Genomic DNA, 26,155 nt, shown 5'->3' with positions numbered 1-26,155 from the left:
ACCTTAGGATCTAGCCAGAAAAATAGAATAAGCCCCACTTTGATCCCAATATAGCAATAATAAAGTGAGCAACTCCAACCCTTCCTATGCAGTGTCATGGTAATTGCACCCCTGGGTAAAATATGACCAAATCCAGAAACTATAGCAAGATTTTAAAAGAATTTGCCAAAACAATACACATTCTCCTGTATTGACCTATTTTTCTCATTCATACATTCCATCTTCTTTTTATTTTTTCTTTATTTTTTTTCCCTATCTCTTGCTTTCTTTATCTTTCTTTTTTTCGTTCTTTCTTTGTATCTTTCATCTTTCTATTGTTTTAATTTGTATTTCATTCTTTTTTTCGACCTTTCTTTCATTCTATTCTTCTGTCATTTCATCAGTCCATTTTTTCCAGCTTTCTATTATTCTTTCTATCCATTTATTGATATGTTGCTCTTGGCATTCTTTCACACCTTTTCTCTATCTTTTCTTTTCTTAGTCCTTCCACTCATTAATTCTTACTTATCTTTTCTTTAATCGCCCATCCTTTCATCTAAAATTTCTTCTTTATTCCATTATATTTTTCTGCATTCCTTCTTTCTCAACTTTTTTCTTTTGGATTTCTTTGATCTTACCCTTTCTTCCTTCTACCCTTCATTCTTTCTTTTCTTCCTTCCTTTTCTTCTTTTACACTTTTTTCCGTATTTACTGTGTTTATTTGTACCCTATTTCTTTCATTCTTTATTTTTCCATCCTTCATTATTTGCCTTTTACTTGCTTTTCTTTGCGCTGTCCCACTCCATTGGCCTCCAACATCATGTCATTTTAAGTGTCTGTCCTTCTCTCTGTCATCGTTTTAGGCAGCTTGTATGGTTCCTTTTGGTCTCCACCCCACAGCTGTGTTATTATAGCTTATTCTTGCAGGAGTTATAATTTTTAACTTCTGACTTCGGATGACCTGTGAGCCAAAGTTAAATGTTATGAAAGTCCATAAAATAATTTAATCTGAGTCAGTAGTGACCCTGCTTATGGTGGTATAGTGGGTGATTCACTACGCTCTTATTGCCGTCTATTAATGACATCAAAACTCAGTGCTACAGCTGAGTTCTGATATGTCTGCTGCCAGAGCCAACAGATGAGGGGAATGGAAGATCGGGTCAGGGAGCATATTTAAAGCAGCTGTGTAAGGATAAAAATGAAACGTAGCTGTTCTTTCTTCTAATTTGTTTTTCTAGCTGTATAGTGCAGAAAGGAGGTATCATGGCAAAACAACTGCTGTCTTAAACTAATTCTAATAAATGTTGCCAATAAATATCTAACAGCTTTGTTGATGTGTTTAATTTTGCATTAGAATTTCTATTATTACTCTTCATGTTTGCAAACATGCTCTCTCTTTCATATGAAAGAGCTGTGTACCAAGGAAGTTAATGATTTGTAGGAAAGGTGATAGTGTCTCTGTGTATTACAAGGAATATAGTACCCACTTACATACATCAAAAGGATTTTGTCACCTCGGAGATCAATCACCGTACAAAGGTACTCAGCCTTTGGTCTCAATCCTCTATCTGGTTGTGGATGTCCACGGTGACTTGCAATATCCGTATAATGTACAGCAGGTGATGCTTTATCCCGAATATTATTCCTAGTTTAGTAAAACCATCAGCAGTTAAATATCACCATCAAAACTATATCTGTGGAAGTGTCAGTTGATAGAGCTCATTCTCTTGGCATTGAAAATATCATTATTTACAGACATGGCTCCCAACAGGCCCAGCCTCGTCTTCTTTAGAAAATCCGTAAGTAAATTCATCTTTAGGCAAAGGCTGTACAGAGCCACACTAAATGGTGAATAATGGGCAATGGTAGAAAAACTGGTTAATAATGCCTAGTGAGTGCTCAACAGACACTTTCAAAATATCTCTCTCAAAAAACTAGACACTTCTATGTCGGAGGACCTCCTTTTTCGAAGATAACCTTTCCAGAGTACTGTGCACTTGGTTGGCTCGCCAAACATCACACGATGGCTTGCCACCACAGACATTCCCCAACAAAAAAATCTAACTCACAGTAAATGTGCAGTAAATAGGCTTCATCAGAAATCATTGGCAGCAGGGTCAACTTTACCTTTATCAGAGCCAACCAGAATAAAGGAATGACTGATGTGGCATGTGTATCCTATCAGCACTTTACATGTATGTGTTTTTTCATGTCTGAGGCCCTTCACTCTAGTGACATTGATTGCTGTTCAGAAACTGTTAATGAAAAGCTTAATCAGGTATGAACTTTCAATACATTCTGAAAATTTCAGCATTGTAAAATGAGTTAAACCCAAATAGACCAAACTTCAGTATACCGGATAACTATTCCCCTTTGTGTGCATGAATGGTTAGGTGTAGGATAATAGAGTGGCATAAGTGGAAAGAATTTGGGCATCATGCATGGAGAGGTGCTCCAAACATAGCAACGCAATCTTGTTCCGCATTCAGTGAAGTAAGCAGTGTACGTTAGACACAATTTCATTTGCTCATGCTTACCTACTTCTAGTATGAGGCTAATCCATGTGTTGGTAAAGGTAGGTTAAGTGTGGCTTTATTGAGTGGTCTATGCGGTAAGAGTTTGAGGGTCGTGCTAGGGTATTTGAGGTGCATGAACCGCGCTGCAGCAAAACTGTTGATGCGCTTCAGCATTAAGTGAAGCAGAGACATGTAAGAGGTATACAGTTGTGTTTGTGTGTACTTATTGCAAGGAGAACAAAGCTACTACCTTTCTTATGTATGATAGAGTGCGGGTCTACAGGGTGATATGTGTGGAAGGAGTCTGGGTTTAGTGAGTGAAATCTGAAGAGTGCTCCAAATGTGCTGAGGTGAACTTGCTGCAACGCATAGGCATTCACAGAAGCAGAAACATAGAAATACATTTGTGTGCGTATGCTTACCATCTTGGTTGGGTAGGAAACTATGTCAAGGCTTTTGGTTAGTTTCCAGTGTGTGAATTGGTATTCCAGCATTGGTGGGTAACGTTAGATGTTGTTTAAGCTGATGGTGCATATACCTATTCTCTTAGCTTTTTATTAATTAAAAAACAATACAGAGCAGCCACTATATGCTTTTTAAAAATACTATTGCAGAATAGTGACATATAAGTTTAATAGTAATGGTTCATATTATTTCCAAATTATCATTTCCATATAAATATAAAATCTATTGATATTTATGAAGAGATATAGTTATAGTTAAACGATAGTCACAAACAGACTGATTATTCGTAGTTTATGACTCATTTTGTATCGATTCAAATGGAATGATACACTACTACACTTTACTTACAATTCATTGAATGCTTTCCAATGAAAGCTGAGTGGAAATTGCATAAATTGTAAATTCTTTCTGCGGAAATAGCAAATATTGGATAACATATGAATATATTCGCATTCGAGAACTGAATAAGCACAAACAAAGATGGTTGAATTTTAACATACACAGTTGTCAATTGCTATAACATTGCTTGTAAGGTTAATGCATTTTTTTCAAAGTTAGATGGAATACAGAACAGAGCGAGATGTAGTTGAACGGGAGTATTCATGAGTCTGGTGCATAAAGAAGAAATTACATTGCTTTTCAAAGGCTGTAAATCCAATAGCTACCTCCAATTCCATTTCCATCTCTCAAGCATTGTGACAGAATAGTGATTGGAGAGGAATACTCAGTACAGGTGTGTACCCAAGTACTCCTCACTGAGCTTGATTGTACCCGGTGGGCGCATGCATAACATACATGCACTTTTTTTTATTTTTTCATTTACATAGAATAGCTGTGGTTGGAAAGGTATATTAATCAACCCTGAATGCGAATGTCTGTTGGCAGTACCCTATTGTGCCGTTCTTTAACGCAATTGCTGTAAATCGACATTTTTGCCTATTTTTCTAATGTTAATGAGACCAATTTGTATAGTACTGTTAATTGTTAATATATTGTTAATATGTAACTAATTTCTCTTCATGCAGTATGGTTATCTGTAAAGTGCTCTGCACCTATTTTGCTCTACTTTCTGGTATATAAAACCGTAAATAAACACATGAAAACATTTAAATACAATATATCGCGATGATAGCCAACAATCAAATGTAGTAAGTCACTGAAAAGAAACTGACTATTTTGAAACACAAAGGGCTTGATTTATTTTCTGGCGCAGAGTTTGTTGTTTTGCCAGGGCAAGGGAGAAAACTACTCCATTGCTCTGGTCGAGGTCACCTGCTAGATATATAAATGACCACAGCTCAACAGTTTTCTGTTTTTATTTTCAAAAAGAAAAACCCAGAATATTATGGAAATTAAAAAGACGGGCGTCCCCTCACCATGGAAGCCTTCTCACATGGCTAGGGGAGTGTTCAGCAGTTTTCACTGCCCCTTACCAACAGGGTTTTTCATCTATCTAAATCCGGAAGCAGAATTATAGGTCTGCCTCCGATGGCCCTTACTCTACAGGGTTGTTGTAGTGGTTTTATCACGGCGGAGACAGAGTAGTATCCATCATGTTTAAACCTATGATCTACCTGCATCTAACTCGACCAGATGGACCATTATCTTAGTGGTAAGCATACTCTGTTGTTGCTGCAGTTCAGTATGCTTACCACCAAGAAATAAATCAGGCCCAAAGTTATGAATGGTGTAATTTCACCAAAATAACAAAGGGTTTAGAAATAACCCTCACACCAATTTTGACACGTACCCCCTCTACATGATGTGGAAATTTATCACTCAACCTTTGACCAATATTAAGATATTAAATGCATGATATATGAAAACGAAAAATCTATGGCGCATATTATTTATTGAACATTCTGATGTGTGCGCAGGATAACAAACAGTGACCAATGACAAACGGAAACAAACCTACACAATAAAAAGAGTGATTAAGCTTTAAAGTTCAGCTGTCATGGTTGTCAAATGACATCAGTGGTAAAATTATTGTTGGGGGTTGTAATCATCAATTTAGGAGTACCAATTTCTAGTTTAAGTTACCACTAAGCCTGGGCGGAGTTTGTGGACTTTTCTGCACCCCGCGTTTCACAGAGCTCGTAGTGTTCTCAAAAATTATGCAGAGCCGAGTTTTTTCTGCTTTGTGCTTGTCAACATTAAGTTGGCGAGTGTGAGCAAGGAAAATCCAACTCCTGGCGAGATGTTTCCTCATTCGTGATCGTCAACGTCAAGTTGGCGAGCGAGAGCATGGAAAATCGACCGCCCAGTGAGATCGCTCCACACGTGCAGTCGGATTTCTCATTGAGAGTGGTTGCGTATGCTCATGACCGCTCGTGTTGAAAAACCATCCGTTCCCGTTGAGGAAACTGCTGCTAGAGTAAAAAATCTACTTGAGAGGCAGAAAGGAAGCTGCACCCGCTTGCGGCTACTTGCTTTGTGCATTGTGCTGTTCGCAATAATTGCACAGTGCGGACAAACACCAGGCACTGAAAATCACCACGAACAGCATTTATCTAATGCACTCTGCTGCTTGCTGAGCTCCGCGTAGCGCGGTGGAGTTTTTTTTGCACTTTGCATACATATTCTTACCAACTGTGTGACCGTCTATGCAAAATGTAGTACATTTGAAAAAGGCATCAAGGTTTTGCACTTTGCTTACTTGTGCAAAAATCATGACTTTTGCAACAATTAATGTTCCAAAATAAAAACTTGCCGAGGCACATTCTACATCCCATTTATATTATGCAAAGAAACGCTGTTTTAAACTTGCAGAGGAGTCAGCATACAGCTTTCATGCTCGCTAGATTTGAAGAGAGAGAAAATTATTTCTGAATATGAACAAAATTATTTTGCAGTGCTCCATAAATCTTTGCGTGTATGAAGGCAAAGTTAAATTGGACCATTTTGTGAAAAATTGAAAATCAGGAACCTTATCAAAAAAACTTAGCACATCATTATCTTATGTGACCCTCAAAATAATGAAAGTGCTGAACCTAAGAGAAGCCACCAGGGTAAAATTGACATGAGCAGTTTAAAATGGTGCTTGCCCATAATAGTGACTCTCATATGAACTCTAGTGATCTCCTTTGTGAAGAGTATTCACATTTAAAGGATCCTGCAAAACATGAAAGATTCTGATATACAATTCTAGCTAAAATTATTAATTAAATACCATAGTTGAATACTGGTTCATTCCATTATTAATAACTTGTCTAACAAAGTGGACCAAATTTAAAACCAATTTGCTACCAAATATTGCAGTTGTACATGGTATCTTTGCACTTGAACTTTATTGGAATGTGTTCCTTTCATCTGCACAGCTAGCAGTATGTGTAAAAGCCTGCAGCAACAACAATACAACAAAACTGCAAAACAACAATAACATTTCAGGAGAAAAACAATATCATGACACGACACAAGACAATGATGCAACACAACCAACATAGAACAATAAAATTACAACACACTGATAATACAAAAAGAGTACAACGTAATAAAACAGGAGCACACCAATAGCACACCACACCACACTACAGTAACACAGCCTTAATTCTGAAAAATAAAATACAGCACGAGCTCAATGTATTGTTACGGAACTGTGTGATGGAAACACGCATGCAGATTCCAAACGATCTTAAACACGCAAGTCTTAATCATACATATGCGTTTACCACACATACGTTTACAATGGAATATGCGTTGTTAAAGCATGTACGGCAAATACATATGCGTGGTTAAGACTGCCCCCGCCCTGAGCCCTAAAATGGGTCTCAAAGTGATAAAAAGTACCCCGATCCGTGCCCCTCGCTCTGAGCCCTTAAACAGTCCCTCAAAGCCAAATCTTTTCCCAGAGCACTAAAAACATCCCTGCCCAGCTCCAAAAACTAACCTGATCCCTGCCCCCCAAACTGAGCCCTAAAACGGTCTCCCAAGCCCTCGTTTTGAGACCTCAAACTCCCCCTCTCTCCTGAAAACCAACTCCCTCCTCGTGCCCTAAAATCTTCCCAGCCTCCCAATCCCTAAAAAGTACCCCGCCCTCCTCTAAGCCCTAAAAACTACCCAACCCCGAGCCCTAAAAACTTCCTGATTACTCCAAGCCCTAAAACCTACCCTGACCCCCGAGCCTTAAAAACGTCCCAGACCCCTAGCCCTGAAAACTACCACCCAACCCTTAAAAACTACCCCAATCCCCCCAAAAAAACACAGCCCCAGCCCCACTTACCTCACGCATCCTCTCCTAATCCTTCCTCGTCTGGACCCACCCATTTCAGTAGCTAGAACGTGCACTGCCTTACCCACGCATTTGCATGGTTAAGGGAAGCGTTGTTGAGCTTGCGTTGTTCGGACATGCGTGACTCTACCCGCGTTGTTCCGACCATCTCCCATTACACTCTGTTGATTTGTTGCATAAAGTTGCGTTGTATTCTTTTTGGAGCTGATGTGTCATTGTACTTCGGTGTATATCTGTTGAAGTCCACCTGATTAAAGATGCAAACTTCATTTTTTGCTAGCCTTAGGACTCTGTGTACCTTACCACTGCTAGCCAGTGCTAAAGTGTGTGTGCTCTTTTCCTAGAACATGGTAACATTGGCTTACAACCCAATTTGCATGTTTATTTATTTGAAAGACTCCAGTAAAGTGGCAGTACATGTCCCCAGGGCCTGTGAATTAAATGTTACTAGTGGGCCTACAGCACCAGTTGTGACACCCACTGAAGTAGCCCTTGAAGCACATCTTAGGTCTGCCATTGCAGAGTCTGCATGTGTAATTTTAAACTGCCATTTCAACCTGTCAAAATAAACCTTTTACCAGGTCAAACCTTTCTTTTTGTTACATATAAGTCACCCTTAGGTTTGGCCCAGGGCAGCGAAAGGGCAGGGTGCAGCATATTTAAAAGGTGGACATGGCCGTTTAAATTGTACATGTCCTGGTAGTTAAATTCATTTTTCACTACTGCAAGGCCTTTCCCATAGGATAACATTGGCATTACCTTAATACGTTTTATGATTGTAATTTCCAAATTGGAAGAGATCACCAGTTCATGTTTGGTGCCTCTGGAATCGTAATTTAAAATCCTAATGTTTGGTGCAGTCGAATTTTAAATTACAGCTCTGAAAATGCCACTTTTAGAAGGATGGCATTGTCTTGCCTTATAGAACAAAACAACTATCCATGGGTCTAAAAGGTCTACAAAAAAACAATTGTGCTGTAATCCTATAGTGTAAAGATACTTCAAAAGGAGACAGAGAAGAAAAAAGGAAAATCCTTCTAAAAGGACGGATACCTGTCACTCACCCTAGTGACATACTTCATCATCTAGGTTCTCCTTCCTGGTTACTTAGTTATGTAATCAGGGGCTACAACCTTTTCACTGAGGGAAGGGAGCTCACAGATGCTTTCAATAGAATAGAATAGAATAGAAATAGATTTATTGAGCGCGGTTGCTGCCCAAGGGCGTCCAAGCGCTGAGATAAGAATTGGAAAGACATGCTGAGTGACAGATTAGAGCTCGGTGGCTTTGGCGAATAGTAAAGTCTTCAGCTTTTTGCGAAAAGAGGGCAGGTCCGGGTTGGAACGGAGTGAAAGGGGGAGGGCGTTCCAAAGTTTAGCTGTATTCAGTGAGAACAGCCTGCCCCCGGATCTAGCTCTCTTCACTCTAGGAACCACTGCCAGGAAAGCCTCAGTGGAGCGGAGGTTCCTATTTGGGTGATAGGGAATGACAAGGTTGCCGTTAATTGCGGGTCCTGTTTTCCAGAAGGCCCGGTGCGCAATGCACAGCGCCTTGAATGTCACCCTGTGCTTAATTGGTAGCCAGTGAAGGCTTTTTAATGCAGGTCTGGCTGACTGGGCTCGTGGAATCGATAGCAGGGTGCGTGCTGCGCAGTTCTGCACCACCTGGAGTTTCCGGAGAGTCATCCCAGGGGCCCCTACATATAGGGCATTGTTTGAGTCCAGGCGGGACTGGATGAGGCCTTGTACTGCCACTTTCTTGGCTTCTAGAGGAAGAAGTGGAAGAACTTTCCTTAGAGTTTTAAGGATGCCAAAGCAGGTGGCGGACAGCTTAGTAGCCTGGGTAGAAAAGGAAAGCTTCCTGTCCAGCCACACTCCTAGGCTGTTGACGCTTTCCTTGGGGGTAGGGGGAGTGCCCAGGGCTTGGGGCCATAGGGACATGAAAGGTATCGGCGAGACTGGGCCCAGCTGCAGGAGCTCCGTTTTGTCCCCGTTCAGTTTAAGGGTGGAGCTGGTCATCCACTCCTTAACAGCTTCTAGGCAGCTCCGCAGGCCTCCATGGAGTTGACTGATGTTCTCTTGGGCCAATGATACCACTAGCTGGGTATCGTCGGCGTACGACACAATTTTGATGCCGTACGGTTCGACGATCCCAGCCAGCGGTCTCATGTAGACATTAAATAGCACAGGGCTCAAAGAAGAGCCCTGTGGTACTCCACAGCTGAGAGGCCTGCTGGTTGATATTACGTCGCCATCAAAGATCTGAAAAGATCTATCAGACAGGAAGGAGTCGAGCCACCTTAGAGCATCGCCTGAGACTCCGATGTCCCGGAGACGGTTCAGCAGGGTGGCATAGCTGACCGTATCGAAGGCGGCGCTTAGATCAAGGAGGATCACTGCCACTGATCCTCCCTGATCCAGGACCCTTCGGGATTCCTCGACTACCGCTAATAAGGCCGTTTCGGTGCCATGTTTCGGCCTGAAACCTGTCTGGGATACATCCAGTAGGCAGTGGTTTTCGATGAACTGGACCAACTGGGCATTTATGTATTTTTCCAACACCTTGCCAACCCAAGGGAGGAGTGAAATAGGGCGGTAGTTGGAGTAGTCATCGGGGTCCAGGTTAGGTTTTTTTTAGCAGCGCCCGTACCATGGCTTGTTTCCATGCTATAGGAACCGTACATGAGGCTATAGATGTATTTAGGAGTTCCAAGATAACAGGCATGGTGGATGCATGTGCTTGTATCATGACTTCTGGTGGGGCTGGGTCACACGGGGAGCCCGATTTAACTTGGCATGCCATTTTGCCGAGGGTGTCGAGGTCCAGGAGAGGGAAGTGCTCGAGGATTGACTGTTCTGAGGGATGGGGGATTCTGAAGGAGGGTGAGTCGGCTATCTCCGGGGCTGTGGCTCCCATTTGAAAGGTGGAATATATTTTCAGGACTTTGTTGTGAAAAAAGTCCGCAAGCTCGTTGCATTGGTCTTGGGTTTTGCTCGGAGGGGGGGCGGTATTGACACTTGAGCAATGTTTTATTATCTGAAAAATTTCCCTGGGCTTGGATTTAGCCTCTAGGATTTTATCAGAGTAGAAGGTCGCTTTCGCCGTCCTAATCCCATCTCTATAAGCCTTTATAGCCTCTTTGTAGGCTACCTTCTTTTCCGGGAGAAAGTCTAAACGCCAGGCCCTCTCTCGTTGCCTGCAGCAGCGTTTTAGCTCTCTTAAGGAGTCGGAGAACCAGGGTGCAGATTTATGCAATCTCTTGGATGAGGATCTCCGGAGGGGAAGGATCGTATCCAGTGAGTTAGTGATCCAGCTGACAAAGTTTCCATTTGCTACACTGGGGTTTGAGCAGGGAAGCGGGCGGGTGGAATCCAGGCTGTACATCCAGGGTTCCAGCTGGAGTTTTGACCAGTTCCTCCTGATTGTTGTCCGGGGGGGTAGCTGGGGGACCTTGTGAATGGCCCAAGAAAACGGAATCAAAAAATGGTCTGACCATGGGAGGGGGATAGGATGGTCAACAGTCAGATCGCTACAGCTGGTAAAGATTGGATCGAGCAAATTGCCCTTCTCGTGGGTAGGAGCTGTAACCAGCTGGGATAGCTGAAGAGCTCCAAGGTCGTCTATTAGCTCCTTAGCAATATTGTCTGCGGGGGAGTTAAAATGAAGATTCAGGTCTCCTAGGACTGTGTAATTAGCCGCGGATAAAGTTCTTTTCGCTATTATCTCCGGGAGCGACCTATGGAACAGTTTTGATGGATCAGGGGGGCGGTAAATCAACGTACCCGAGAAGGAGGTATTGGCGTTGAACTCAATGCAGAATTCCATGCTTTCGCACTCGGGAATACTCTCCTCTGTGGTACGACAGCGGTACTGGTCTTTAAAAATGACAGCCAGACCGCCGCCTCTTCCCATTGGTCTATCCAATCTGACAATGTGATATCCACTGGGTAGAGCTGCGACTATGTCTGGGTCGGATTGAATGGAGAGCCAAGTCTCTGTTAAAAAGATAACATCTGGCTTGCGTTCCTCGAGCAGCATGGACAATTGAGTGCCATGCTTTGGCAATGATCGACAGTTTAATGCCAGCATGCAATATTTCTGTGCCGGGGGGCCAGCCAGGGTGTTTCGGAAGGAATGTTTGCATTCGGAGCAACAGAGAGGAAGGGATGTGGCTGCAAAAGTACGGGTACATGAGGCAGTAACTCTGCTTCCTATGGAGCGTAGGGCCGCGGGGCTGTAAGTCCTGATCGGCGAAACGGGAGGGGCAGGGGGGTTGGCCCCTGGTCCCGTCTGGTCGCGGACGGGCGCAGACGGGCTTGCCTTAGGCGCGCCTTCGGCGCGCAAACGGCGCTCCCGCTGCGCTCGTCCGCTGCGCTTGCATGGGACACACATTTATGGGGAAGGAGAGTAGGCGTGGCCTATCGTGTGGGCGTGGCCTCGCGTTTCCCCGCGATGGCGTCCGTGTGCCAATTGCCTTTCCCAACAGCGCTATGTTCCGCTGGTTCTGGGTGTCTGCTTGGCGGGAAAGTGATAGCAATGACTGGGGGTAGGTGCACAAGTTTTAAAATACAATAATCACAATTTCAATTTTGTTAAAAAAACGAGCGTAGTAACACCTCCGGCTTCCGCCTCAGAGGTCTAGCAATTCTAGTGCGCGGCGCTCTCAATCAGCGTTTACATAGGGTGGGAGGTGGGCGTGGCCTATCGTGTGGGCGTGGCCTCGCGTTTCCCCGCGATGGCGTCCGTGTGCCAATTGCCTTTCCCAACAGCGCTATGTTCCGCTGGTTCTGGGTGTCTGCTTGGCGGGAAAGTGATAGCAATGACTGGGGGTAGGTGCACAAGTTTTAAAATACAATAATCACAATTTCAATTTTGTTAAAAAAACGAGCGTAGTAACACCTCCGGCTTCCGCCTCAGAGGTCTAGCAATTCTAGTGCGCGGCGCTCTCAATCAGCGTTTACATAGGGTGGGAGGTGGGCGTGGCCTATCGTGTGGGCGTGGCCTCGCGTTTCCCCGCGATGGCGTCCGTGTGCCAATTGCCTTTCCCAACAGCGCTATGTTCCGCTGGTTCTGGGTGTCTGCTTGGCGGGAAAGTGATAGCAATGACTGGGGGTAGGTGCACAAGTTTTAAAATACAATAATCACAATTTCAATTTTGTTAAAAAAACGAGCGTAGTAACATCTCCGGCTTCCGCCTCAGAGGTCTAGCAATTCTAGTGCGCGGCGCTCTCAATCAGCGTTTACATAGGGTGGGAGGTGGGCGTGGCCTATTGTGTGGGCGTGGCCTCGCGTTTCCCCGCGATGGCGTCCGTGTGCCAATTGCCTTTCCCAACAGCGCTATGTTCCGCTGGTTCTGGGTGTCTGCTTGGCGGGAAAGTGATAGCAATGACTGGGGGTAGGTGCACAAGTTTTAAAATACAATAATCACAATTTCAATTTTGTTAAAAAAACGAGCGTAGTAACACCTCCGGCTTCCGCCTCAGAGGTCTAGCAATTCTAGCAGAATATGCAGAAATACATGAGAAACTACAGATGTGAAGAGATATTCTCTGAATGTGAGTGATGGACGCCATGCGCGGAAGTGAAGATTGAAGTTAAAATTGGTAGTGGAAGAAAACATTTTTTTTAAAGTATCTCCTACTAGCCCAATTAAAAACAGTGCAAAAGCAGTTTTTAGCAAATTAACTGCCTAGATGTAACTGGCTCTGGTCTACATGTTTCAGCCTTCTGGGATATTAAATTTATCCTTGGCCTTCCTCAGGACCACAAAAGATATTTGCTACTGCGTAGTGAAACAAATTTAATGAACAAGTGAAAATTCAAGTTTAGAATCAATACAACCAAAAAAAAACTGATTGCAGATATGACGATCCTCCACAAGCGACAGGATATTGTTAGATGCCGGCTCTTGCGGGGGATGGACTTCACCTCACCTGGCCACAGCTCAGGAATGGAGGCCCCGCTCAGTCTGTCGGTACCTCGGGCGGCCGTTGAGCTAGGGAGAGAGGTCTTGCCTTAGCCATTTGGTGTATGCAACCCCGTCTCTGGGTCACATGACTGGGTGAAGTTGGCATTTGGGCTTTGTGTATTCCTCCTAGACAGCCAGGCACAATGAGAGATTAGGTGTGACTGGATGGGCCATCACTGGTAGGATGAGAGGGAGGAGTTTGGACCAGCCTCACTTACACCTGAATAGGCTGTGTCCACACAAACAGCTGCATACCTGCCTGTAGTGAATTTGGAGCAAGGGCCAGAAGGCAGGGCATCTGTGCACCTCAAAGACATGTCTATAGAAGCTTCTCCCCACTTCAAAGGTAGGGGGGGGCAGAATTTGCGTAACCGCATTAGGCAAACCTCCGCAAAAGGGTAAAAAATCTCAGCGAACACGCAGAAATTCCGCGAACACGCGGAATTGCTTGTTCGCAATGCTTTTTTCCTGTTCGCAATTGCTGTTTGGGTGCTGGGGGGAAATATCTTGCGAACATGCATTTTTTGAACGCAAACAAGCAAAAAATTTCACGAAGTCGCAGAATGCAGAATTGTGGGCAATTTCGCGTTCTCTGCGGAACACGTCATTACCCAAATTCCACAAATTCCGCGAGCGGAACGGAATTTACCGCCCCGGCCCATTCAAAGGCACAACTGTGTATAAAAGATCTCAGATACCAACTCTTCAGTACACTTCTGGACCTTTGGATACTCGGCTAGGAAGAAGGACTGTGGTGATGCTACAGGGACTTCCACTCTGCTGGACTGCTGCGCTTAAGGAACTTCAGCCCTGTTGTTCAGACCAGCTGCTTGCTGCCCTTTGCTACAGGGTGATGAAGGACTGGACCTGCTACTCTTGAAACCAGAACCCAGAGTGAATCCAAGGGCAAGTTGGCTAGCCTCCTGATCTGAAGCCTCAGGAACAGTACAGGCCACCAACAACCTTGTAGCTGCACCTGGACTCTGCCATCTGTGAGTCTACCCTACCAAGCAGTGCCACCCCAGTCCTGGATCTTTGGATGTGGGCTTAAGGTTCTTTATCAGCCTCTGTAGATCCAGTGGAACTGACAAATCTCCTCTGCCGTACAGCGTAAACACAAGCAGAATTGACGTATCTCCACTGCTGCTTGGATTGGGCCTGGTGCAAAGACCTGCATCGCAGCTCTTGGAACTACTGCATTTTCCCAACTGTGCTGCGCATCCTCGGTGCAGGCAGTCGCAACTCTTGTCAATGGCAGCCTCCACGATGGAATCGGACTCTGCATGGCAGCTTTATGGAAAAAATCCATCACCTCGACTGCACTCCGCATCATCAACACCGTCCTCCACATTGCCAGTTATCATTGACAGGATCCTCAGGGATGACGCAACAGGACCTTACATTACAGCCTTGCAGAATTTCAGAATCGATTCATTGACTTGTCTGTGTAACGCATCTTTTACGCGGACCTACGCACAGCTCCGCAATACAGGATTTATGGTGCTTTTGTTCAGCAAGCCTAACTGGGTCCCTGTAGCAGGCCTACATTTCATCACAGTCGGCATGAACTTGAGGAGGCTTTGTCCCAGTCCGGTGTGAACAGATATCCCCCGTTGGCGCAGTTTTCTCTCAAAACTTTAACATTCAATATGACTGGTTCTTCTAATTATATATTTGTCATTCTAGTCTTGTTTTATTTATTACCTTAAGCTCTATTGTTCTAACCTGGTGTGGGGTCTTTTTGTGTGATGTTTTCACAGTGACTGCCCTGTGCTTAGCTACCTGGGTATTGAGTGCAAGTTCATTTGGGGGTTGCTTGAGCCTTACCCTCACTAGGATTGTGATTGCTGCTTGACCAGGGCTCACACCCCAGTCAGCCAGTAACCCAGGGTCTAACATCAAACCAAGAATCTTCACTTTTGCAAAACTGCTCATGTGATCTTGGAAACATCCAGATTTATAATGCAACCACACCACTGATAAAACTATTTTTTTTTATTGGCAACTCCACCTACATATGCACTATTCTGCAGCAGTAACTACCTCATTTAGAAGCCTGACACAATCTAACACTGCTTAGCACCAGAAAACATGCTAATCCACAAACACTGTGGGCAGTTAAGTTTCACTCCTATCTTGGATATGAATTACTTGTGGAAAAATATTTTTCTTATTAGTAATAACGTCTCACTGTAGAAAATATGAATAACACATTAGCTTGGAGTAAGACACAACTACTCATATAAAATACTTTGCGGATATGACAGTGGCATTCAGATTCAGGTTTGAGAGGAAGGCAAAACTAGTCACAAAAAAGAATTGGTAAATAAGGGAGGAGCAGTAATACATACCTAACACAGAGGTAAGATACACATTCTTACATATAAAAGTTGGAATCAGGCCCTTTATGTCTTCATCCTGCTTGCTAACTTACAGATCTGAGTAAGCATGTTTTACTCCAGGGAATTCATGACTAAGAAATACCTAAGTAGAGAGTAAGAAACAACTCCTCACAGAAAGTGCTTGGTAAATAATTTCGGGAAATTGCGAGTAATTCAAACATAAGACAGAAATGAATTGCAAGTACTCCAAGAAATATTATTGAATCTGGCCTGTGGTGTCTTAATCGAAACTTATGTATGACTTGATCAACAATTTACAATAGCAAGACATGCTTACTCAATGATCTGATTCATAAAGATTTTTTACTGTGAGTGAACATCATTCTCTGAAAGAATTCACAGGTAAGTCATGCATACTCTAGAATAAGACACGACATCAATTGTTAGTCAGTTCTGAAAGCTTAGTAATTCACATCAAATTAGAAGACACAACTGCTCACAGGAAAGCCTTGTTAATCAGTTTGAGTGTTTTACTACACAAGTTTAATATATAGATTTCTATACCACGTGTTAATGGGTTTATATTCTTCTTTATTTAGAGGTGTGCATATTGGACTGTGGCAGTCATGGCATCTGTTCCGGAGGGTTATGCCAATGCGAAGAAGGTTGGGGAGGAACGAACTGTGATGAGCGTGCATGCCACCCACATTGCGCTGAACATGGCCAATGCAGAGATGGAAAGTGTGAATGCAGTCCCGGCTGGGAAGGAGACCATTGCACCGTTGGTAGGATGATTTATATACCACTTTGATAGATTATTGTATGATGCTGTATAAACGTCATCAGAAGCAGAATGCCCTATGAATATGCAGTGAATTGTCAATTCATTTTCAAGTGCTGCCATTTTGAAAGGAGAAATCATGGGGCAGGATGACACTGATTGCACCAGCAAATAATCCTGCCCCCTCTAAATGTATATGCAGCAATAATGTATTAACAATGTGTTTCCCACTGTACCACAAAACATTGCAATATAGATATATTTATTAACATTATTATGAAATATCCTAGATTATTATACATCAAAATTATTATAATTCATCAAAAGATTAAAAAAAACATAATATAGTCCTAAAATGCAGATACACTAACACACACATTCTGAAATATAATTTCTAGTCCATATGCAATCCTTTTACTTAGTTTAGGAGTACAGAAGTTGAGCCGCTGCGTTCTGAAGAACTTGTAGCTTGCTAAGAAGACCCTTCTGTAGGCTAACAAAGAGTGCATTACAGTATTCCAGCAGAGGTTGGATAAGCGCAGAAACAACAGTTTTTGGAAGATCGTGAGTTATGAAGGGAAAGATTTTTCTGAGAATTTTTTAAATAAAGGAGGTGGACGAGGTGATAGGTCTCGTGTGATTTGGAATGTCAACCTTTGTGTGAAATGGAACCTGGATGTCAGAGATCTTAAGTATCAAAGTCAATATAGATCTAGTTGACAATGGCAATTAAAAAAAAAGACCCCAAAGTCAAGGTCAACCATGTAAGAATATGGCAATACTTAGTGAGCTTAGAAGTAGAGAAGAATATTTATGAAATAAATATATAAGCAACTTTTATGCAACATAAATGTAATCATTGTACTAGTGTAAGACATTTTTGTCTGCATGAATAACATTTCCACTGATTAATTCAGAATGCATTTTGTGCACTGGTAATCCTTGAAAAGGAATTTTTTTATGACCATTTGTTGCAAATGGCAGAGCAAAATAGCCCAGCGGTGTTTCATTCAAACTAATAATTGCAATCTACTCAGGGTAACCTTAATGATAGGAGCATTGATCTCAAGCTATCTCCCAAGCACACAAATGTGCAAGAAAGTTTGCAGTGATTATCAGATGGACAATATATATGTTCTTTGAAATACTGAAATACTTCTATGGCCCCTTAGATGTTGCTACTACCTCCAAAATGCTGTCACCCACTCCCAAAAATCTCTGTAAAGAAATAGGTTCTGAATCTCAGGGAATGTTAAGAGTTTACCAGAGGAGCACTGTATCAGTGGTTTTAGTGGTCCACCAGGATGAGACGCTCCATAGACTGTGCACAAACTTTAAAATGCATGGAAAACTCAGTAAAAATGCTAGGGAGACTGGAAGTGTTGCAGAGATGGTAGTGGCATTCATTTGTTTAAATGCTATTGTGTAATAAACATGTAAACATACATTGAAGTTTGTTACAATCTGAGGATGTCACTTAAGCATTGTATGAAAGTTGTACGACAACATACACCAAATTAACAAATATGAAGAAATGTGGTATCTTTCATACAAACATTTATCAAATGGGATGTATTCAAACATTCATAAACTGATCTTCCAATCTTCCAGAAGACAAATTATTGGGGGATGTAACACTTAAAACTCCAGCTCACCTTCTGTGGTGTCCTCTTTCGAAGCTGTTTCAGTTTTATATAATCATGCAGTCAATCTAAACATTAGCTGAAAAACAGTGCTGTGAATTAATCACTTCTCATCAGGAAGCACTTCATTAGTTCCATGTAAATGTCCAAGTAATATTCACCATCATGTTCTTTCATGAACATTCTTTATATGAGTGTACATAAAATAAGAAACTTCCCCTTCAGAAGATTAGGGTGTCAGACAGAATATGCCTCTTTGGGAAGTAATTTTTTGTGGATTTGACTTAGAATGATAAGATCAGGCTGGAGGGTGGGGTATAATTGATTTTCTAGCTAACATCGTCCTTTTGCCTTGTTACTTCCAATTCCATCAAATGTAATATACTATTATATTCTCAGATATATTATATTTGAATTCATGTGTGCCGAGGCCTACTGATCAGCATCTAAGTACAGGTGTTGTTTGTGAAAAGGAAAAACATTTTATTGTATAAAGTTGTAAAAAGTGACTTTTTGGTATACCACCTCTAATGAAAAAAAAAAAGATTTTTGCAGTTGCAAACTATATTGAATACAAGGATTATGGGATACTTTCTTCATGTGCATCTAAAAAAGTAAAGGTTTACTGCAATGGTGTGCTAATAATTGTTGCAGTTGCCCAAAATTCAGAAGTAATATTTTCTCTGCTTCCATCTAAAACATCTAACATGCTAAAAGCTCTATTTATGTGCAGCAGACTTGAGAGGCCTGCTTGTTCAAAGTGTGACATTGATAAAAACAAAATGTGTACATTCTGTTATGAATATGTTTCAAAATTAAAAAAATGTGTGTACAGATAATACAATCTCACAAAAACACAAAAAATGATCAAGGAGCTACAATTGATGACACTTCTACATATGTGTGCCTGGGTGTGAAGATAGACTCCAGGGCTACATTCGCACACCAAAGGGAGTCTATCAAAGCAAAAGCGCAAGTCCTTAAATATGCCTTTACATTGAAAAATCCATCCGGGAGGCCAATCTTCAGCCATTGGCCAAAGTAATGAAGGCTAAATTGATACCTGCATTCTCATCCTGAGCATAAATAATGATGGGTGCAGAGGCCAATCTCCTTGACAAAATTGTGATAAGATCCTATAATCAATTTTCCTGCTATCAAGACCAGCATCAACTACCCAAATTAGGCTAGAGTTTTTGCTGAGAAAGCAATCCCTTGCTAGGCCTGCAGTATTTGTTAAATGCTGCCACAAACTGCAGTCAGTTGCGTAGGTCTCACTGTGCTGATTTAGGGGCCAATTATGATGGCGGACGGACCTGAGTCCGTCCGCCACCATAGAGTAGGAGGGACCGTCCGCAGGGGCAGCAGCGGTCCCTCCATGCAGATTAGGATGTGACCGCCAGGGTGGCGGTCACATCCTCTATTTTTAACATTGCGGCGGGTGCAGCTTCAAGCTGCACCCGCCGCAATGTTAAAAATGCATGCACGGCAGTTGCGTGCACAAAGCGGCAGGCACCGCGCGGTGCCTGCTGCTTTGTGCACGCAAATGCAGGGGGGTACCATAGGTACCCCCCATGTGCACCCCACACCCCCCCTTCACCCAGGGGGCCTGCAACGGGCCCCCGAAGTGAAGGTCCGTATGCTTTTCCACGGCGGAAAAGCCGCCGTGGAAAAGCATACTTTCTACTCCATCATAATATGGCTGGCGGTGTCTGATAGACACCGCCAGCCATGTTAATGCTTTCCCGCCGCGGTCGGAAGGCGACCGCGGTGGAAAAGCGGCAGACAGATTCAAAGACCCACCAGCCATCCTAATTTGGCGGTGGGTCTTTAAAGCATCCGTGGCGGTTTTCCCGCATCCTCCGGCCGGCGGTGGCTTCCGCCGGCCCGGAGGATGCGGGAAATCCGCGATCCTAATGAGCCCCTTAGTACAGTCTTCAAAAGAGGAATTGTGAATATAAAAATTACCTTGAAAAAGCATTGGAAAGCTTGAATTGGGAAAGCTATGGAAATTAAATATATCCAGTCAAATTTTTCAAAGAGTGGACATAAATCTATCATGGTGCAAAGTTGGTAGGACAATAACGTGGCTAAGCAATCACATGGGTGGCTGATGATGAAATCCTACGATGTCCAAAAAGAGCTCCCCCTTTTGGAAGCCACTTGTTCCCTGAAGATCCAACAGGAATTACTGGTTCTGAGATTTTGTGACATTCCAACTCTAGATTTATTATCACAATGGAGGGAAGAAGGCCAAAGGGGTGACCAGGAATGCTGGTTATTTCATCCGGCAGATGAAACCCTGCATCACGGCATCTGCATTTGCCCTGCTCTTGGTCATCAGATAAGGAGTATTAACGCATTAGGAATCAGGTCTTGTAGATTAGCACTAAGTGAGACATTAGATCCAAGAAACACAATGCTCAATGTTCGATTGGTACAATTCTTGGACATCTTTAAATCCCTTGCTAAAGTGACCACTTAGACATAGGCAGGGGTCAAGATGGACGGCTAAGAAAGGCTCTGCCAAGAATCCCAGAGACACCTTTCGCAGCACAATGGGCTGCTAGCGATAACCTGTGTTTGTCGGTTCCCCATACTGTCAGGTTGGATATTTGCTCAAGTTTATCTGTACATCTCGTCTGACCAACTAACAGCAATTTTGCACTTTACGTGCAATTTTCCACACAGCATAGGCCTTTGTCAAGCTTTTATTATTAGACTGGCACTATGGGCTGCTACATAGAATTAGGGCTTATCAGCTTTTACTTTATACTGGCTATTGGCAAACAAAACAGAAGTGCCGCACTGTTGCACTTTAGTCACTATTTTGCACACACTGGCATAATTAGTCAGCACCTAAAATTGCTCCTGCTCAAGTGACTCGATATGAATTCTAGTTTTCCTTCATTTTATCATTTTATTTATGATGTCAATCATACATTTTATAATGTTTATTGTTTTTATTGACTAATAAATGACTTTATACTATACTACTATTAAGGTTTGATTGAAAATTCCTTTTATCCATGTATTGAATTGTTTAATATCCCTTGTCTGAAGGTAAGGTACTGTGTTAAGCAAAAGGAGGGTTATTGTCCTTGGCAGGGTGTCTGTTGATTACACCCCATTAACATTTTGCTCTGAATGTTTCCTGGGTCGTGTTATGTAGCCTAACATACCATGCTTGACCCCCTTAATCAGAGAGCTGTAGAATGCAAAGAAATTTGGTTTCCAGCTCTTCATGGCAAAGAACGGTAGCCTCTTGTTGATCCCCCAATGACAGGGGATCAAGCCACTGGACCTTGCTTCCTTTGAGGACCAGATCTTGTTGTATGACTTGAAAGTGCAGAAGGAACCAGAGACAGAGATCACTGCATGCGTAAAGCAGAGAACGGGAAGACCAGCTGCTACCAAACTTTCTACTCTAGGCCCATTCAAAAATGTGTCCCCAGTGTTTATGAAGTGTGGAAGGCACTGCTGAGAAAGGGAATTGATGCTGCTACAGAAGAATCCCAAGTACCAGGTGCAAATTGTCATTTTGATCGCGACTTTATATGGAGCTGTGGTAAGCCTTCCTACAATATAAACATCCACTCTCTCAGAATCATTTCTGACAGTTTGGATACATCTGGAACTAGTTGCAAAGCTTTTTCAATTAGATTTTGCATCTCCGGAGACGCACAACATAGTGACAAGTGCCTTATTACAAGATGATACTTGGGTTACTACATAGGAGCAGTTTGTCTCAGTCAGGGGATACTGAAGGACCACAAAAAAAGCATATTCATCCTGGTGCATTCCTGTACAGCCACAGATTACAGAGTTGCCTCAAGGAACGTTTCCATCCACCAAATGTGTTCAAATTACAACTAAAACTGTAAACGTTTTTGCGGGAATTAATCCACACCTTTTACTCAGCCAACCTCCATCATGGGTATGCCATGATGCCATGGTGGATGACAAGGTCTTGGTCTTTGTAATCCAAAAGTAACACTGAATTCTACTTGTCCATTGTTTCATGTGAGGAGTTTTTGTATATTTTCTCACTCTACCTTTTTCTCTCTCTATCAAGTCTGTTTTTTAAACTTTAGGTTCTTTATTTCATAAGTATATTATTGTTTTGGTGTTATTGCTCATGGTGCACATGCATTTTTCTGAAGATAGCCTTGCTGCTTAACTTTGCTAACAATGTTGGCCAGGATTTCTCCACAGAAACCAGTTTTCCGCTATGGCATCAGGTAGTTTGGGCTTTGTGGGAGATCATGCCCGTGGCCTTTATCCCCATAGCTCAACATTCAAGGGCACTACAACATTCACTTATAAATCAGTGTACAAAGCTGTGAAAATGAAAAAGGTAATCTGTCAGTTCATCCTTATTGAAAGCATTAGGCTAAAAAGAAGTTAATGGGCTCAATGTACAATGTGAAAGGAGAAAGAGTCTGAAATGTGTTCCAAAAAAGTTACTCTAAGGCTTTGAGCAAGTACTCAGCTTTTACGGGATCATCAAACAATACCATGAACATTCTTCAAAATTCGCATCAGTCTTTGATGTATGGGGCTCTTACAAGTAACATATATCCAAATTACAATCAACTAGGTTGAGGTTTTGGCGCAATATATGTGACAAACATAACCTTTTCTCTACTTAAAGATTTTTTTTTGTTTTTCCATTTGGAAAATAATTTCCATATGGAGGATCCCCTTCCTATACATGCTCTTAACAGTGAGGAAGTGATTCCCTTCCCATTTTCACCCTGAAAATGCATTTAATCCCTCACTTGCTAGAACAACATTTACAACTTTTTCCAGGGTGGGGACTTACTTGCAAAGGGGAATGGGAACACCTAAACAATTACACATTTGTGGATGCTCACCTTTATTTTCAGGTAGAACTGAGCACATACATCCAACTTAACTTTAAAATTGAGATTGAACAAATTCCACCATCCTGTTAGGATTTCTGCATTCACCGATTGCGCGCGAGTGCGGGCGAGCCATCAAATTAACAGGGAGAGCTGAGCCAGAACCGAGCCAAGGGACTAGCGCGGATCTTAGACCCCATGCATGAGCTGAACCCACAAGAAATTTTCTATGTAAATCATGCAATAAACATCATGTAAAATATGATAAATTCTCTTCAAAATTCCAAAAAGTGTAATATATTAACGAGGAAGCTTTGACATTTATAAGGCACATTATAGCACTACACTGAGAAGTACTTGTTAAAAGTGATATCTTTGGACAACTGACAGGCTGAACTCACATATTTGAATGTGTTTTTATGCAATTTATGAGAGGAACAAGCAATATAATAAATGACTTTGTTTTTACAACTTAGTTTATTTTTCTGAAGTCTTAAAATGTGGGACAAACTGGACACGAAGGCTGAGCACTTTATATGAGCACCAGTTACATTGCAGAGTGTCACGTGCTTTGTTTATAGGCTTGGGGATGTTAAGTGATTTGGCCACAATCACAGGATTTTGAGCCAACGGCGGTACTCGAACCTGGTTTCCCACTTCCACAGTCAGCAACTCTGGCCCTAACACCTCATCCTGAGAAGAGGGAGGGAGGCCGGCTGAAGTCACAAGAAAACTCGGCTTGTTATGGGCTTCAGGATCCAATAGGACCTCGAGCTGAGCCAGAGCCAGGTTTCTGGCTCAAGCTTTCAGTGGTTTGCCCACCTCTACATGGTCAGGACATGGATGTTAGGCACTTCGTCAAGAATCATGACTACGTTTTATTGTTGTAAAATGTTGTATCATGTAAAAGGCATATGTCAAATGCACCAGCAAAGATTCAGATCAAATCCACTCAAGAAAAGGGTTTTGTCGTTGCAGGTGCACAAACAAGTTTGAATCCTCAGTTTTTGAAATTGCTGCAAATCTTAAGTGCTCTGTTTTTGTTTTTAATGTGTCCCATAAAGTAATTACATTTTTTTGTAAGAGCATCAAATCAGCTGCTTCCATTCTCTACTTCTCATTGTGGCCTTACATTTTATGTGATTGCTGAGATTCAGAATATTACTATTTAAGATAATAGATATTTGTATAATGATAATTTGGAGATAAGTAAAGGCATGGCCAACTTTAGTGCTGGCAGCGCCTGGTGGTACAACATTTCTGGCACCCTCCATGACTTCTTTTGTATTCCCTAACGACCACCCTCCAACAGTGCCCCTCATCTCCATAGCCCCTCTCTCATAGGAATTTCGTTAGTTTTATTGTTCTACTCATACTAGTGTAGGGTGTCAGAGCACTTTACATCACACACGCATTATACAGAGTCAGTGAATCATACTGTGTAAATCCGTCTACAGGAATAAGACAATGAGGATTACACGGTGTAGGAATCACGTGCCATCCATACTTTTTAGTAGCATTTTTCAAGAGTGTTTTGTCTGGAGAAGCACAAAAAAGGATGTAATGCATACCCCAGGGGTTGGGGGTGGCTTTACTATTAAGAATGTATTTCTAACTAAACAAACTCCTATAAGTAAAATGAGGATAATGAAAGACTGTGGAAAACAATATAATGTTCTAACCTATACCATCTAGTTTGCATGCAACTCTTTGATGAGAGTTCATCGGTCACTGCGCTATATAGGATAGTAACTTATAAACTAAAAGTATCAAAAGAATTTCTATGGCAAACGTAGTAGCTCACTGGGCTATCCACATAAAATGCAGGCATGTTATCTGCATACAGCAGGCATGTTAACACTATGATTCTTTATGATGAGTCAAAACTGCTATTAGTAAAAACTCCATCACTCTTCACCAGGAACATTAATCACCAGAGTTATCTGGGTATTTTATTGGTTGCCTGAAAACTGCTAGTCAAACAAGGAATTCTGCAGCAGGGTCTTTTTAACCCATACGTTATTTCTAAACACAGCCCCCCACAGTTCAGCGTCAGACAAGTGTAGATAAGATTTAGAGAGAAGTATTGGCGAATACTGTGGTTTGTGTGCTAGTGATTTGAGGTGCAATCAGAAGCCCCAAAACCAGAATCGAGATGGGCACCAGGAGGAGTGTTTTTTTTCAACAAGTCCACTTTAATGAGGTCATGTTAAAAGAAAAGCAAAACAAAACCCCACAAAAAAACTCCAACTCCGGAGTGGCTCTTTCATTCCCTTTCCCTGCAGCTTCTACTTAAGATCAGTAAAGGTTCTGGCAGCAGGCTGGCTTAATTAGATGCTATATTTACACGTGCAGAACAAAATGGCACTGCAGAGCACAGGATGAGATTGAGACTGACTATCAAGACGAGAAGCTATTATTAGAATAATGCAAGAATCAAAATATTATTCTAAATTACCCAAAAACCTAACAAATTGAATGCCTTGTTTAAAGTTGTTCTTTTCTTTCATCTCCTTGTAAAAAATGTATTTTTACATTAATCATTTCAACTAGCAATACTCTTTTTGGAAATATGGTGGCGAATGACAGAAACAGTGATGCTAAGCCCTGTTAAGTGCATAATTGCCATGCACACTATATTTAGCCACATATACTGCGTCATCGCGGGTGGGGAGGGGGCAGTCAGAAAACTTTACCAGACGCAGCCGGTGCAGGTAAGAGCAGTGGGGAGGGGAGGGCGGAAAGTCAACAGATGACAGAATAAGGAAAATAAAATAATAAAATAAATAAAACCATTTACCTTGCGCTCGCTACTATTCCGGTGTCTCTTGACTTCACCTGCCCCACCGCTCTTGCCTGCACCGGCCTCGCCGTGCTCTTTACCCTTTTTCCCGCACACTGTGCCCTCGCTGTCCTACTACACCTTGTATTTAAATAATAAAACAGAAGACCTGTCATGCTCATTCTTGATGCAGGTAACATGGGTCAGCTACTCTGAGAAGCTAATATATTTTTTTCTTTCCGGCGAGTACCTACCTTCAAAACTAAGCGCTCCTCCTCGTAAGAGAGGCAGCCTAATGCCTGCACATACATACGATGTAACATGGACCACACCATTCAGAGGAAATTGGAGGATTCTGAAAAGAATTGTGAATGATTCACATTGGCCTTTGCATCAACTGACACTGGGTGGTACCTCTATCATAGGGTTGCTCTCATCACTCAAAACCTGCTCAAGGACCCTCTCCCCAAAAACAAAAACATCTCTTAGAACTAATGGCGGCAGGCTAGAGTGACTGCCAACCCATGGGTGTCAAGAGAATGAAAATAAGTGCGTGCTGGGCATGACCTCATACGTAAAGTGC

General features: G+C 42.3%; 1 protein-coding gene across 1 annotated transcript in view; it reads left to right on the top strand.

Annotated features, from left to right (window-relative positions):
* The window catches only part of TENM1 (teneurin transmembrane protein 1), a 1,826,288-nt gene that overhangs the window by 1,111,825 nt on the left and 688,308 nt on the right, over window positions 1-26,155 (top strand). The window contains exon 14 of the mRNA XM_078688755.1: window positions 16,101-16,286. Within this exon, the coding sequence (XP_078544881.1) occupies window positions 16,101-16,286 (186 nt within the window). The remainder of the gene's footprint in view (window positions 1-16,100; window positions 16,287-26,155) is intronic.

Source organism: Lissotriton helveticus, chromosome 4_1, assembly GCF_964261635.1.
Source record: "Lissotriton helveticus chromosome 4_1, aLisHel1.1, whole genome shotgun sequence".
Classification (NCBI taxonomy): domain Eukaryota; kingdom Metazoa; phylum Chordata; class Amphibia; order Caudata; family Salamandridae; genus Lissotriton; species Lissotriton helveticus.
Note: the sequence above shows the minus strand (reverse complement) of the source record. Positions and strands in the feature narration are given on the sequence as shown.